Below are 13,644 nucleotides of genomic sequence, written 5' to 3'. Positions count from 1 at the left end.
TTCCTATCTTATGCTGTACAATGTATTATAACTAAATCTTTAACTTGGGTTGGAATTCTTTTAATGTATTAGGATTTGTTCAAGACAATGATTAGTGAGGCTAAGAAGTCTGTTGATACTATTTTATCAAAGACCAGCAGGTGTAGTCGATTTGACTTTTCTCAGGTAAGTTTTGTAAATTATGACTCGAAAAATTTGGATAGAAATGTGATGGGAAATCTTTTTATTTATTTTTTTTTTTTGAAAAAGAGAAAAGAGCCACTTGCCTTAGACTGACCCCATCCCGTTATATATTGAAAACCTCACTTGTGGTGGGGGAAAACCGTGGTTACAAGAATTTTAGCATGAAGCACACTAAAACAAGCACAAATCTTTTTATCACTAATTTTTACTTGGCTTTTCCAATGTTTTTAGGAGGTTTGCGGATATTGGAACTAAAATGATTTAACTTATAATTTATTTCTTTGTGGATACAGATGAAAAAACACTAACAAGAGTTCCATTAGTTAGATGGTCTCAAGTGAATGGTTGTTATCTAATTCTTTTCTAGGGTGCATGTTCAGTGGACAACTGCAAATGTAATTGACCTGGCTAAATTTTCTTTACTAGTGGAAGAAGAAATAATGATTACACTGGGAAAACTATATTGTTTGGTTCTATCCTTTGGCATTTTTAGGCTAGGTTTCATTTCATTCTAGTGTAGCTTTTGTCTAATTTTTCTTTTATCAGATTCATTTTTACTATATGTGCTCAATTTTTCTGCAACCTATGATTAATTTCAATACAGAAAACAGATTGAAATATGAAGTTTTGATGGAATGTAGATCTGCAATTTTCTTTTTCCTTTGTTTTATTTGCAAATTGTGTATCATTTCTTTTTTTTCTTATGCTCTTGCAGTGGATAGTGAGAGATAGTATAACATTTGGACTTGAGAGGAGCCTTTCTACTGGGAATTGGGATGTTAAGCGATTTAAGATGAGCCGGAAAGGCATGACACAGGTGTTATATGCGCTTTCAACTAATTTGTTTTTCAGCATATATGCGCTTTCATCCAATTTTTTGGTTTATACTATATTCTCTTTAGTATTTAGTACTTTGGTTGGTCCCTAAATAATGAGAAAGATCTCATAATTGTCCCTGAATTAGTTAAATTTGAAGTTTTTCCGTAAACTTTCTGGCACATTTTATCTCGATTAGTTGATAGAATTTTGTTGTTGAGGTAATTGGGGTCTTGCAAATCTGAATTCTCTGTTTTGAGGCAGGTCACATGTGTCTGCTAAAGCATAGTTAATAGTTAAGTGGAATTAGTGTGGAACTTATCAGCAAGTTATTATTGTTGACCACCAACCATGTGTATAAAACTAATAATTCTTTTACAGGTACTTGCTAGGCTATCCTTCATAGGTACTCTAGGCCACATGACCAGAATCCTCCCCCAATTTGAGAAATCAAGGAAAGTGAGTGGACCAAGAGCTTTGCAACCTAGCCAGGTAAAGTCCAATGTCCTAAGTTTATTAAAGGGAATCATATTGTGATTTGCATTTAGGGTTTGCATGGCTTATGTTTGTCCTTTTATTCTAATTAATTTGTCATGTTTCTTATCACACACCGAAAGGAAAAAAAATAAAAGATTTGGTTAAAAAGGAAAAACAGAGAAACCGAAAAATGGTGAATGATGTTGATGGTTTGTTATTTTAAAATGGATAGTGGATTTTTAATCAAAAAAAATATATATAATAAAATGGATAGTGGAGTTTTACATGTTCATCAACCGAAATTCAATATGTTTTCTGATCTTTCTTTGTTTATGTGATAAGTGGGGCATGCTTTGCCCATGTGATACTCCAGAAGGTGAAGCTTGTGGACTTGTGAAAAACTTGGCGCTGATGACACATGTAACGACTGATGAAGAAGAAGGTCCACTTATATCTCTGGTATGTTTTTTATTTATATAATATAAAATGTTGATGAAGTTTTATTTCTTTTGTAAATTAGTGTATTGAGTTTGATGGGCCAAAACCATTCTTCCTTATTATTATTTATTTTTATATTTCAATTTTCAAAAGCGCTAAAGAGTCCTTTTAATAATTTTGTCGGTGGATGAATGTTATACACATCTTAAAGAATATTTGGAATAAAATTATTCTTTTTTATTGATACATTCTGAAATAATGGTGCGTTTACTAAACTGTAATTGGAATCAGAATAATTAATAGGAGAAATGCATCGGTTTAAAATAGAAAATAATCAGAAACAATATTTTATTATGCTGTTTACTAAACTGTCCGGAAAGAAAACTAGAATAATATTATTTTGTTTACATAAGTAGGAAAGGTAGTCGGAATGCTTTAATTTGACAAAATTGTCATTATTAGAACATGTAATTATTTTCTGTTTATAGATTTTTAAAGGGTATGCTTGTCTTTTTCATTTTTAATTAATAAAATTAAAATTAAAATAAATTAAGTTAGGAAAGGGAAAGGTATTCCCTATAAAAATGGGGGGAGAACCTTTCCTTTTCTTTATTCCCTAAATTTGTGGGTCCCACTACTTTCTCCCTTTCCAAAATTTAGTAAACAATTGTATGGGAATTGTAGAAAATAGTGAATCGAATTGTGTTTTTATTTCATAGAATAGTACATATTTATATACAAAGCTAGGAGACTAAATGAGAAACTACCAATAACAAAATAGGAAACTACTAAATATCAGCTACCCTAATCCTTTTACAACTAATATACAGATAATATTCTAATACTCCCCCTCAAGCTGGAGCATAGATGTTAATCATGCCCAGCTTGCTACAAAAATAATCAACCCGCACCCATTTAAAGCCTTTGTAAAAATATCTCCTAGTTGTTCTCCGGTCTTCACATATCCTGTGGAGATCAGACCTTGTTGAATTTTCTCACGAACAAAATGACAATCGAGCTCAATGTGTTAAGTTCGCTCGTAGAATATGGGATTTGATGTAATATGAAGAGCAACTTGATTATCACACTACAATTTTGCTGGAATAGAAGTCTTAAACCCGAATTCAGTCAAAAGCTGATAAATCCATATTACCTCACACACAGACTGTGCCATAGCTCTATATTCTGATTCAACACTGGATCTAGATAGAACATTTTGTTTCTTACTCTTTCAAGAGACCAGATTGCCCCCAACAAATACACAATATCCTGAAGTGGATCGTCTATCTACCTTGGAGCCTGCCCAATCTGCATTAGAAAAACACTCAATCTGGGTATGTCCATGATCCTTGTAAATTATACCTCGTCCTGGTGTTCCTTTCAAGTAACATAAAATTTGCTCTAATGCTGCCCAATGATGAATTGTTGGAGAAGACATGAACTGACTAATGACACTAACCGGGAATGCAATATCTGGACGAGTCACAGTTAGATAATTTAACTTTCCAACTAACCTGCGATATTTCTCAGGATCTTCAAATGGTTTCCCATCACGTGTAAGATGTACAGCTGGATTCATTGGAGCATTACAAGGTTTTGCTCCCAATTTTCCTGTCTCAGTTAACAAATCAAGTACATTCTTTCTTTGAGTCAGAAAAATACCTTGTTTACTCCGAGTAACTTCAATACCCAAGAAATACTTTAGCTCCCCTAAATCTTTCATGTGAAGCTGGGTGTGAATGAAAGATTTAAGGGATGAGATGCCTCCAGTATCATTTCCAGTAATAACGATGTCATCAAGATACACCACTAACAAAATGATACCAGCAGTTGATCTTTTATAAAACACAAAATGATCTGACTTACTTTTCAACAAACCAAATTTCTCAACAGCCTGACTAAATTTACCAAACCAAGCACGAGGGCTTTGTTTCAATCCATATAAAGATTTGCGAAGATGACAAACTCGCCCTAACTCCCCCTGAGCAACAAACCCAGGAGGTTGCTTCATAGATACTTCTTCCTCAAGATCTCCATGAAGAAAAGCATTTTTAATATCTAGCTGATGTAAAGGCCAATGATGAGTAGCTGCCATGGAAATGAACAGTCGAACAGATGTGAGTTTAGCAACAGGAGAAAAAGTATCACAGTAGTCCACTCCATAGGTTTGAGCATAACCCTTGGCAACAAGACGGGCCTTTAAGCGAGCAATTGTGCCATCTGGATTGAATTTAATCGTAAACACCCATTTGCACCTGATGGCCTGTTTTCCGGAAGGTAAATTAACCAAGACCCAAGTACCATTTGCAACTAAAGCATTCATCTCTTCTATCATTGCAGCAAGCCAACCAGGATGAGACATTGCTTCACGAACAGTTTTAGGAATAGTGATAGAATCAAGAGAAGCAATAAAAGAGTAAGAAGCAGAGGAGAGATGATTATAAGACACAAAAGAAGAAATAGGAAAGTACATTGGCGTTTACCTTTACGTAGTGCAATGGAAAGATCATCTTTGATTTCCGGATCTGATGACGAAGATGCAGGTGCAGTACATGAAACAGGAGGTAGAGGAGGGGGGCGCCTAGTGTACACTATAGGAGGTCGAGGGAGTGGGAGAGGTGGAGGAGGTGGTGGAGGGGGTGGAGGTGTAGACATTGTGGGGGTTATGACCGAGGTAGGTGAAGGAACAAAAGACTCGTCAAAACATGTAGCAGACAGAGAGGATGTGACAGAATATACCAACAAATCATCATCCTCCCCCTGACTAGTAGGAGTATCACCATTAAGGATAGAGGATGGCATGCGATTTATAAGAAAGCATGCCGTGGAAACTGTATCGGCCCAAAAAGGTTTAGGAACTTTCATTTGAAACAAGAGGCCACGTGCAGTTTCAAGAAGATGTCTGTTTTTACGTTTTGCGACACCATTTTGAGGTGCAGTATCAACACAAGAAGTTTCATGAAGCATGCCATTAGAGGTCATGTTGATGTACCCTGCTGCTATGAATTAATAATAAAATGCAGTAACAATGGAAGATGAAGAGAGAAAATTACTTCAGTGAGTGTTATTTAATCTCAGAAAACAGAGGATTACAATTTAGAGCCCTATAGGACCCCTGCTGTAAAGAGAAAGTCTCAATACATGCATAAACCCCTTAAACCTCCCAAACCAGCATATAACCAATTACAACTCACTCAACAATTACAATAATACCCTCATAAAGTAAAAGACCACATTACCCTTGAGCAATAGCATTCTTACCTCTCCTAACATAGGTAAAACGTACCTTAGTCCTAACATTACCCCCCCCGATGTCATGAACCTTGTCCTCAAGGTTAAAAGTAGGAAACTGTTGTCGGATGGTCTCGAACTTCTCCCATGATGCTTCAAACAAGGGCAGATTCTTCCAGCGAATCAAAACTTCAACTTCATCACTAGGTCCGTTTGGTCCATGGCGCACATTTAGCACTTCCTCGGGTTCCACTTGCAACTCTAACTCCGGAGTGAGTTGGGAAGGAAAGGTGGAAGAGGAGGAAGCCGCCCCAATGACAGCTCGGAGTTGGGAAACATGAAAGACGGGGTGTACCGCAGCACTAGGAGGAAGGTCAAGCTTATAGGCCACCTCGCCAACACGGCTCAAAACTCGAAATGGCCCATAGAAGCGGGCAGCAAGCTTCTCGTTACGACGAATGTACTAAAGTTTTCTCACGTATGGCCGGAGCTTGACAAACACCAAGTCACCAACCTCAAAGCGGACCTCCCGGCGGTGCTGATCCGCGGTGGTCTTCATGCGGTGTTGAGCACGGAGAAGGTGCATCTTAAGGTCATCAAGGAAAGAATCCCTATCCTCCAACAACTGGTCCACGGCCAAGACTGCCGAACCACCCGGGTGATAACGCACTAAGGAAGGAGGGTCGCGACCATACAACACTTTGAAAGGTGTACATCCCAAAGAGGAGTGAAAGCTAGTATTGTACCAGTATTCTGCCCAAGACAACCACTTGGCCCAAACACGAGGCTTCTCAGAAGCAAAACACCGCAAGTAAGTCTCAAGGCAGCGGTTAACGACCTCTGTTTGGCCATCGGTTTGTGGATGATATGCCGTACTATGCTTCAAAAGTGTGCCCTGTTGCTTGAAGAGCTCGGCCCAAAAGTGGCTAAGGAAAATACGATCCCTGTCGGACACAATGGAGCAAGGAATGCCATGGAGCTTGACAACATGAGCAATGAATGCTTCAGCTACTGTTTTTGCGGAGAATGGGTGTCGGAGGGGAATGAAATGGCCATACTTGCTCAAACGATCAACCACCACAAGTATTGTGTCCACCCCTTCAGAACGAGGCAACCCTTCGATGAAATCCATAGTAATGTCATCCCACACTTGGGCGGGCAAGGGTAAGGGTTGGAGCAAGCCTGCCGGAGACATCGCCATAGTCTTGTTTCGTTGACACACCTCACAACGACGAACAAAATTGACAACTTGCTGCTTCATACCAGTCCAAAACACATCAGCCCGGAGTCGTTGGTAGGTGCGTGATTCTCCGGAATGCCCACCAATGGGTGTCTCATGATACTCAAAAACTCAAAAGAGAGTGGAATTGGCAGCGAGCACCACTCTTCCCTTGTACCGAAGTTGTCCATGGTCAAGGGAAAACCCGGGAACTTCCTTGTCTTGCTCCAAATCCGCACGGACCTTGGCCAACAAGGGGTCGGCCAGAACCTCTTGGTGGACCACATCCCAATCCAACCACGAAGTTGTGGAAAGAACTGCACAGGTTGCTGGAAGAACCCTTGACAACGCGTCCGCAGCTTTGTTGGCAATGCCTGGACGGTATTGGATCTCAAAATCAAAGCCCAATAACTTGACTAACCACTTTTGGTGTTCCGCCGACACCAAGCGCTGTTCCAAAAGAAATTTCAAGCTCTGTTGATCAGTTCGCACCACAAACTTCCGACCCAACAAGTATGGCCGCCATTTAAGAATAGCGAGCACTATAGCCATGAGTTCTTTCTCATAAATAGACTTCAATTGAGCGCGGGGTTTCAGCACCTGGCTGAAGTAAGCGAGTGGCCTGCCCTCTTGCATTAGAATGTACCCCTCTAAGACCATAGCCGTAAGCATCGGCTTCAATCACGAAAGGCTTAGAAAAATCCGGAAGAGCCAATATCGGGACAGCCACCAAGGCTTGTTTAAGAGCTTCAAAAGCGGTGGTAGCTTCAGCATTCCAACAAAACTTGTCTTTCTTAAGTTGCTCGGTGAGGGGACGAGCAATGGACCCGTACCCTTGCACAAACTTCCGGTAATACCCAGTGAGACCCAAAAAACCCCGAAGCTCCTTCAAGGTCGTCGGTAAAGGCCAATCTTGCATTGCTTGAACCTTGCTAGAGTCAACACTCACTCCTTCGCCTGAAATAATGTGACCCAAGTACTCCAAGCGCCGTTGAGCAAAGCAACACTTCTTCCGGTTGGCATAGAACTGGTGTTTTTCCAAGGTTGCCAATACCTCGTGCAAATGAGAGATATGGGCTTCCATAGTCGGGCTGTAAACCAGTATGTCATCGAAGAAAAACTAAAGACGAAACCAAGTGAGATAAGGCTTAAAGATCTCATTCATGTTAGCTTGGAAGGTTGCTGGTGCATTGGTGAGTCCGAATGGCATAACCACAAACTCATAATGTCCTTCATGAGTCCGAAAGGCTGTCTTTGGCACATCCTCGGGCCGCACCCGAATTTGGTGGTATCCCGACTTCAAGTCAAGCTTCGTAAACACCTTGGCCCCAAACAACTCATCAAGGAGTTCATCAATCACCGGAATAGGAAACTTATCAGCGATGGTTTCCTTATTGAGAGCCCGATAATCCACACAAAAACGCCAACTTCCGTCTTTCTTCTTTACCAATAGCACCGGACTTGAGAAAGGACTCACACTTGGTTGGCAAATTCCCACCTTCAACATCTCACTCACCAATCTTTCAATCTCGTCTTTTTGAATATGGGGATACCGGTATGGCCGAATACTAATTGGGGTTGTTCCAGGGCGAAGGCAAATAGCATGATCACGAGGTCGTGGCGGCGGCAGTGTGTTTGGCATGTCAAAAACCCCAGAATATTGCTGAAGCAGTTCAGCCACCTGTTCTGGCATTAAATCGTCACCTTCTGTGGCACTTGTATGACTCAACTCTACCCACAAGCCTTCCTGCACCACTTGTATCGTTTTCACCATGGTTTTGAGAGAGACCCGAGTCTTATGGAGGGTTGGGTCTCCTCGCAACTCCACTGATCTTCCCCCCACTTTGAATCGCATCACCCCTTCCTTCCAATGGTGATATGTTTCCCCCAAAGTCTCCAACCACTGAACCCCTAGAATCACATCTGTACTTCCCAAAGACAGAGGAAGGAAATCTTCCACAATATCGATAGATTGAAGAGTAATGGGTACCCCAACACAAATTCCTGTCCCCTTTACTGCCTGTCCAGTTCCCATTTGTACTCCATACGAGTCGCAGTGAACAGATGTTATGTTATGTTTGGCCACCAATGAAGAAGCTATGAAGTTATGAGTAGCCCCACTATCAATTAGAACAACCACCTCTTGACCATAAACACTCCCCATTAATTTCATAGTTTTAGGGGAAGTTAAACCTACCACTGAGTTCAAAGAGACCTCCACCACCTGCGCTTCTGTCTCAGCCTCTTTAGCTTCATCCATGGCTGCCATGTCTTCCAATTCTTCAAAACCATCTTGGACCAAGATGATTTGTAGTTCCGGAGCCTTACACTGGTGACCACGAGCCCAAGGACCATCACACTTGTAGCATACCCCCCTGGCTTTCTTTTCCTGAACCTCCGACTCCGTCAAACGGCGATACCCCTTTGCTGGTGCGTCTCTGGCCACTGTAGTCGCAGGGAATCGGCTGTAATTTCCTGGGCTGTAATTCCCTTGCCAGTTTTGATTTGGTCCTTTAGAAGAAGACCAATTTCGTGGCCCACTGGAATTAATGTTACTGGGCCCACTTGAATTAACATTAGTTACCTTGTTTGGGCCCCCACTCCTATTCGGCCCAGCACAAAAAGCCCGTACCACCTTTGGGTTGGCTTCAACAACCTCCGCCAACTCCATCGTCTTCTCCAAGCCAATGGGTTCCAACAAACGCAGAGTCCCCTGTATCTCCTCGTTCAGTCCTTTCATGAAGGCCGACTCCAACAGTGGCTCTGCGACTGTCCCGATCGTCGCCGTCAAGGCTTCGAACTGCTGGCGGTACTCTTGTACCGTGGTTGTTTGATGCAAGGCCAGAAACCGGTCATACGTGCTTCCCTCGTGCGCTGGCATGAATCGTCGGAGAAGGAGATTCTTCAATTCCCCCCAGCTTCTGATTTCCCGGCGACCGTTCTCCCATCGGAACCAACGAAGTGCCGGTCCTTCCAAGCAAAGAACCGCCGCCTCCAATTGTTCCTCGATTGTAAATCGTTGCAAGCCAAAATACCTCTCTGCCCGACAGTCCCGCCCATCGGCCGCATCCCGTGAACACCGGCAATTCAATCTTCCTCGGATGGAACTCAGCCCGTCGCATCCCAACCTCCTCTCTGTTTTGATTTCCCGACCCGCTCGACCCAATCGGAGATGGAGAATTCTTCCCTACTGGGCTTCGCGGACCATCAGTTAGCTCGGTTGCAATCCGAGCTTGGCCCCGTAAGATCAAATCGAGCTTCTCCCTAATCAACGCGATTCCTTGGTCATGGGCAGTGATCTTCTCCTTCATTGAATTCCATTCCTCTGAAGCTTGCGATTCCTCATCCCCTGCTACCGATTGAACCTGCTCCATCACTTTCTTTGAGCTTCGCGTGTTCGTCATTCACCAAGATTACCCGCTCTGATACCAGTTGATGTACCCTGCTGCTATGAATTAATAATAAAATGCAGTAACAATGGAAGATGAAGAGAGAAAATTACTTCAGTGAGTGTTATTTAATCTCAGAAAACAGAGGATTACAATTTAGAGCCCTATAGGACCCCTGCTGTAAAGAGAAAGTCTCAATACATGCATAAACCCCTTAAACCTCCCAAACCAGCATATAACCAATTACAACTCACTCAACAATTACAATAATACCCTCATAAAGTAAAAGACCACATTACCCTTGAGCAATAGCATTCTTACCTCTCCTAACATAGGTAAAACGTACCTTAGTCCTAACACATGTAAGATTGAAATTGAGCAGATGTGTACTCTTTGGCATTATCACTTCTCAAAGTACGAACAGATACATTAAATTGATTTTGAATCTCAGCACAAAAAGCACAGAATATAGAAAACAACTCAGAACGATTTTTCATTAAATATAACCAAGTTAAACGAGAATAATCATCCACAAAGGTAACAAAATACTTGAATCCAGGTTGAGACAAAATAGGAGAAGGACCCCAAACATTAGAATGAACTAACTCAAAAGGAACACTAACATGTTTATTGACTCGAGGACTCAAACTAACACGATGATATTTGGCAAATTGACATGACTCATAATCTAATGAAGATAGATTACTATATTGGGGACAAAGTTTCTTGAGCAAAGGAAGGGACGGATGACCTAAACGACAATGAGCCTAAAAAACAGAAGCAACACTCGAACAAGTAATAGAGGTTGGCGGAAGTGGGTCAAGAACATACAAGCCACCAGATTTATGTCCTTTAGCAATAATTTTCTTCGTCATAAGATCCTGAAACAAACAATGATCAGGAAAGAATGAGATGCAACAATTTAGATTACGAGTGAGTTGACTAACAGAAAGCAAATTAAAAGACAAATCAGGTAAATGTAAGACTGATGACAAAGTGAGCATAGGTGTAGGAACAATAGTGCCAGATCCAAGAACAGAAGTTGTTGATCCATCAGCTAAGGTAACAATAGAAGTGGGACTATGAGACTGAAAAGTGGAAAAGAGGCTGGAATTACCTATCATATGATCTGTGGCACCAGAATCAATGACCCATTTTGAGGATTTGGAAAGAAGGCATGCATTAGAGTTACCTGAATCAGCAATCGCAGTGACAGAAGAAGATGAAGACTTAAGTGTTTCCTGATACTTTGAGAACTTGGCAAATTCATCAGCAGAAATAAGGGTTGATTTGTCAGATGCATCACTAGTGCTTGCAATATTAGCAGAGTGTTGTTGTCGATTCTTAACCTGTAACTTCCTACACTCAAACTTGGTGTGGCCTGGTTTCTTACAATAATTGCACATGATGTTCCTAGAATTTGGTGTGCGATTATCAGGTCCTTGTGAATTACCTCCTTTAAATCCACTTGGAGTAGAATTTTTTTCCAGTGCAGAATTATTATGACTCACCAAGGCGCTATTAAGAGAAGTTGAAGAGGTAGTTTCTGTGCGAAGAACACGAGTAAACACATCTTGTAAAGAGGAGACATTAGAACCAGAGAGAACTTATGACTTTGCAGAGTCAAATTCAGATGAGAGTCCTGCAAGAAAACTCATAATAGACATTTGTTCTCGTTGGCGCTGTTGAATTTTTACATCAGGACTAAAGGGTAATAGCACATTAAGTTCTTCATTCGTTTTCTTGAAAGCCATAAAATAATTTCATATGCTCTCTTCTCTCTCCTCTTTTTGAGAAGTGTGCCCATGCATACGAGGGGTTTCCTTGGCCCTTCTGGCCATGGAAGGCACCAAAACCCCACTGGTTTTGGGAAGAAACAAGGCCATTATCCCACTGGTTTTGGCTGGAAAATTCCTTCTGATCCTTCTGTGGATCAGAATCTCCAAAAATATTGGAGTTTCAGAACTAAACACAAAGCGTTTATGTTAACATTAACGCTCGATGGAGGGTCAGTCCGCATCTGCGAACGAACAAGGCTGGCTGGATATGAAGTTGCTGTAACTATTGATGCAGTTGATTGGATCATAGACACTCTGCAGGAGCTTTTTCAAAAAACAGGGACTCAAAGAATTACTCTCAAACGCTCTTTCAGGAACAACACCATTTGTTGTTTCCTGGAATGCTTTGCAAATACTAAGGGATCTTTTTTGAAAATCTCAGTGTTAAGAAACAACAAGTTAAAGATGATAATTGTACCAGAAGAAGAAGATGAGAAGGGTTGGTCAGAATTAAAAGAATGTCTCAGCGGGGTTGTAAAGAGAAAGGTGACTAGATTTATTGAGCGAAGCAGCCAAACGAAAGTTCATCAGAGGGAAGGGGGGGACTCGACTCATCGTTCCTGGGCCAACGTCGTGAAGCAAGGGGTAAGACCTGTGATGAAAGCTCAATACAACAGAGGGAAATCTCAAGCTGTAGAAGTGAAACGGGACAGAGGAAGAATTGAATGGAAAGAGCTATATCCAGAAATCAATCTCGGATTCAGACCAAAGAATCTCTATCCATTAAAGAGATTTACACAACCTAAATTCTATGAATATATGAGTTCTAAGGCAGTGCCTAGAGATTGGAGCCTGGCAATTATCCTCACGAGGAATAACACTCACGCGGATTGGGTTACTATATTTTACAATCTTTCTAGAGAATTAGAGAGGAAGCTGGTGGTTAGCCAAATGTTTGATGATAGATGTATCATATGGGGAAAGGATGAGAAGGACAAAAAGGAACTTTTGAAGATTCAAAGCATGAAAGTCCCTGGGGCTCAATCATTAGTCACCTTTTCAGCTTGGAGCTTGGAAAACCAGATGGATAATGTGAAGGTAGAATGTAGGGGATCCTGGATAGGGGTCCATGGCTTGCCTTTGAACCTTTGGAATATGAAAACCTTCAGGAAAATTGGGGAAAGCTGCGGAGGCTTACTGGATGTGGACAAGGTTACTGCTGAGGCTAGTATGTTGGCTCACTTGAGATTACAATTGCAGGGAGATGAATTCGGGTTTATTCCTGAAGCCGTAACAATGTGTCACGATAACGTGAGTTTTGAACTGAGATTTTTTAAGCTTAACGATTTAAGCTATAGATTCCATGGCAGCTTTAATACTTGCTGGTATCAAGACTTTGACCACAAGAAGGTGTTCGGCGACGGGGAAGCGATTGAAGGGTTAGATAAAGAAGGTGCAGATCTGAAAGAGGTTGAGGAAGGACACTTTAGGGAGTCGATTACGGTGGGAGTCTCAGCCTCGGCGCCGGAGAAGATGGTCAACTCTCGAACTCAGGAGGCGGCAGCGGAAGTCGTACAGTCTCGGGCTCTGCGTCCAAAAAAAGCTTCACTGTCCTTGATTGATGGTGAGGCGGCCGAGAATGAGTCTCGTCAATTCAATATCAATTTTCGAGAAGGTATGGCTGTAACTTCTTGCGTACGTGAGCAGGGAAAAGTGGTGAGTATCCATACTGTCTTTAACCGCCTATTGAGAAGTTTGAGGGTGCCACGTGTCTGCAGAAACCCCAGGTTAAATGTTTTCCTCAATTATGATAATAGCTGTCAAATAGGGGATAAGTGTAGATTAAAGGTGGGCTTGGGTGAGTCGGGCCAAATTGCTAGGGCCCCAGAAAAGGTGGGCCTGGTTTTTTTTGGGCCCGTTAGAGGAGCATCGGGCTGGGAGGCTTTTCCTAGTTCTGGGCCGGTCAAACACATTCAAGTAAAAGATTGTTGGTATTACCGTAGGGGCCTTTTTAAGATTACCTTGGACCAATTTAGTATCCAAGATTCCTTTATTCAAAGGCCAAAGGGTTTGTTGATGAGTGATGCTATTGGGCCTAGAAGGGAGCTGAGTA

The 13,644-nt window shown here is 41.7% G+C and overlaps 1 protein-coding gene across 3 annotated transcripts in view; it reads left to right on the top strand.

The window, feature by feature from the left end:
- The window catches only part of LOC115716062 (DNA-directed RNA polymerase III subunit 2), a 62,861-nt gene that overhangs the window by 16,968 nt on the left and 32,249 nt on the right, over nucleotides 1-13,644 (top strand). For all 3 annotated transcript variants that reach the window (XM_030644765.2, XM_061115495.1, XM_061115496.1), the window contains exons 16-19: nucleotides 73-165; nucleotides 899-1,000; nucleotides 1,381-1,491; nucleotides 1,819-1,935. In XM_030644765.2, the coding sequence (XP_030500625.2) occupies nucleotides 73-165; nucleotides 899-1,000; nucleotides 1,381-1,491; nucleotides 1,819-1,935 (423 nt within the window). The remainder of the gene's footprint in view (nucleotides 1-72; nucleotides 166-898; nucleotides 1,001-1,380; nucleotides 1,492-1,818; nucleotides 1,936-13,644) is intronic.

Source organism: Cannabis sativa, chromosome 5, assembly GCF_029168945.1.
Source record: "Cannabis sativa cultivar Pink pepper isolate KNU-18-1 chromosome 5, ASM2916894v1, whole genome shotgun sequence".
In the NCBI taxonomy this organism is placed as follows: domain Eukaryota; kingdom Viridiplantae; phylum Streptophyta; class Magnoliopsida; order Rosales; family Cannabaceae; genus Cannabis; species Cannabis sativa.
This window is presented reverse-complemented; position numbering and strand designations above follow the sequence as displayed.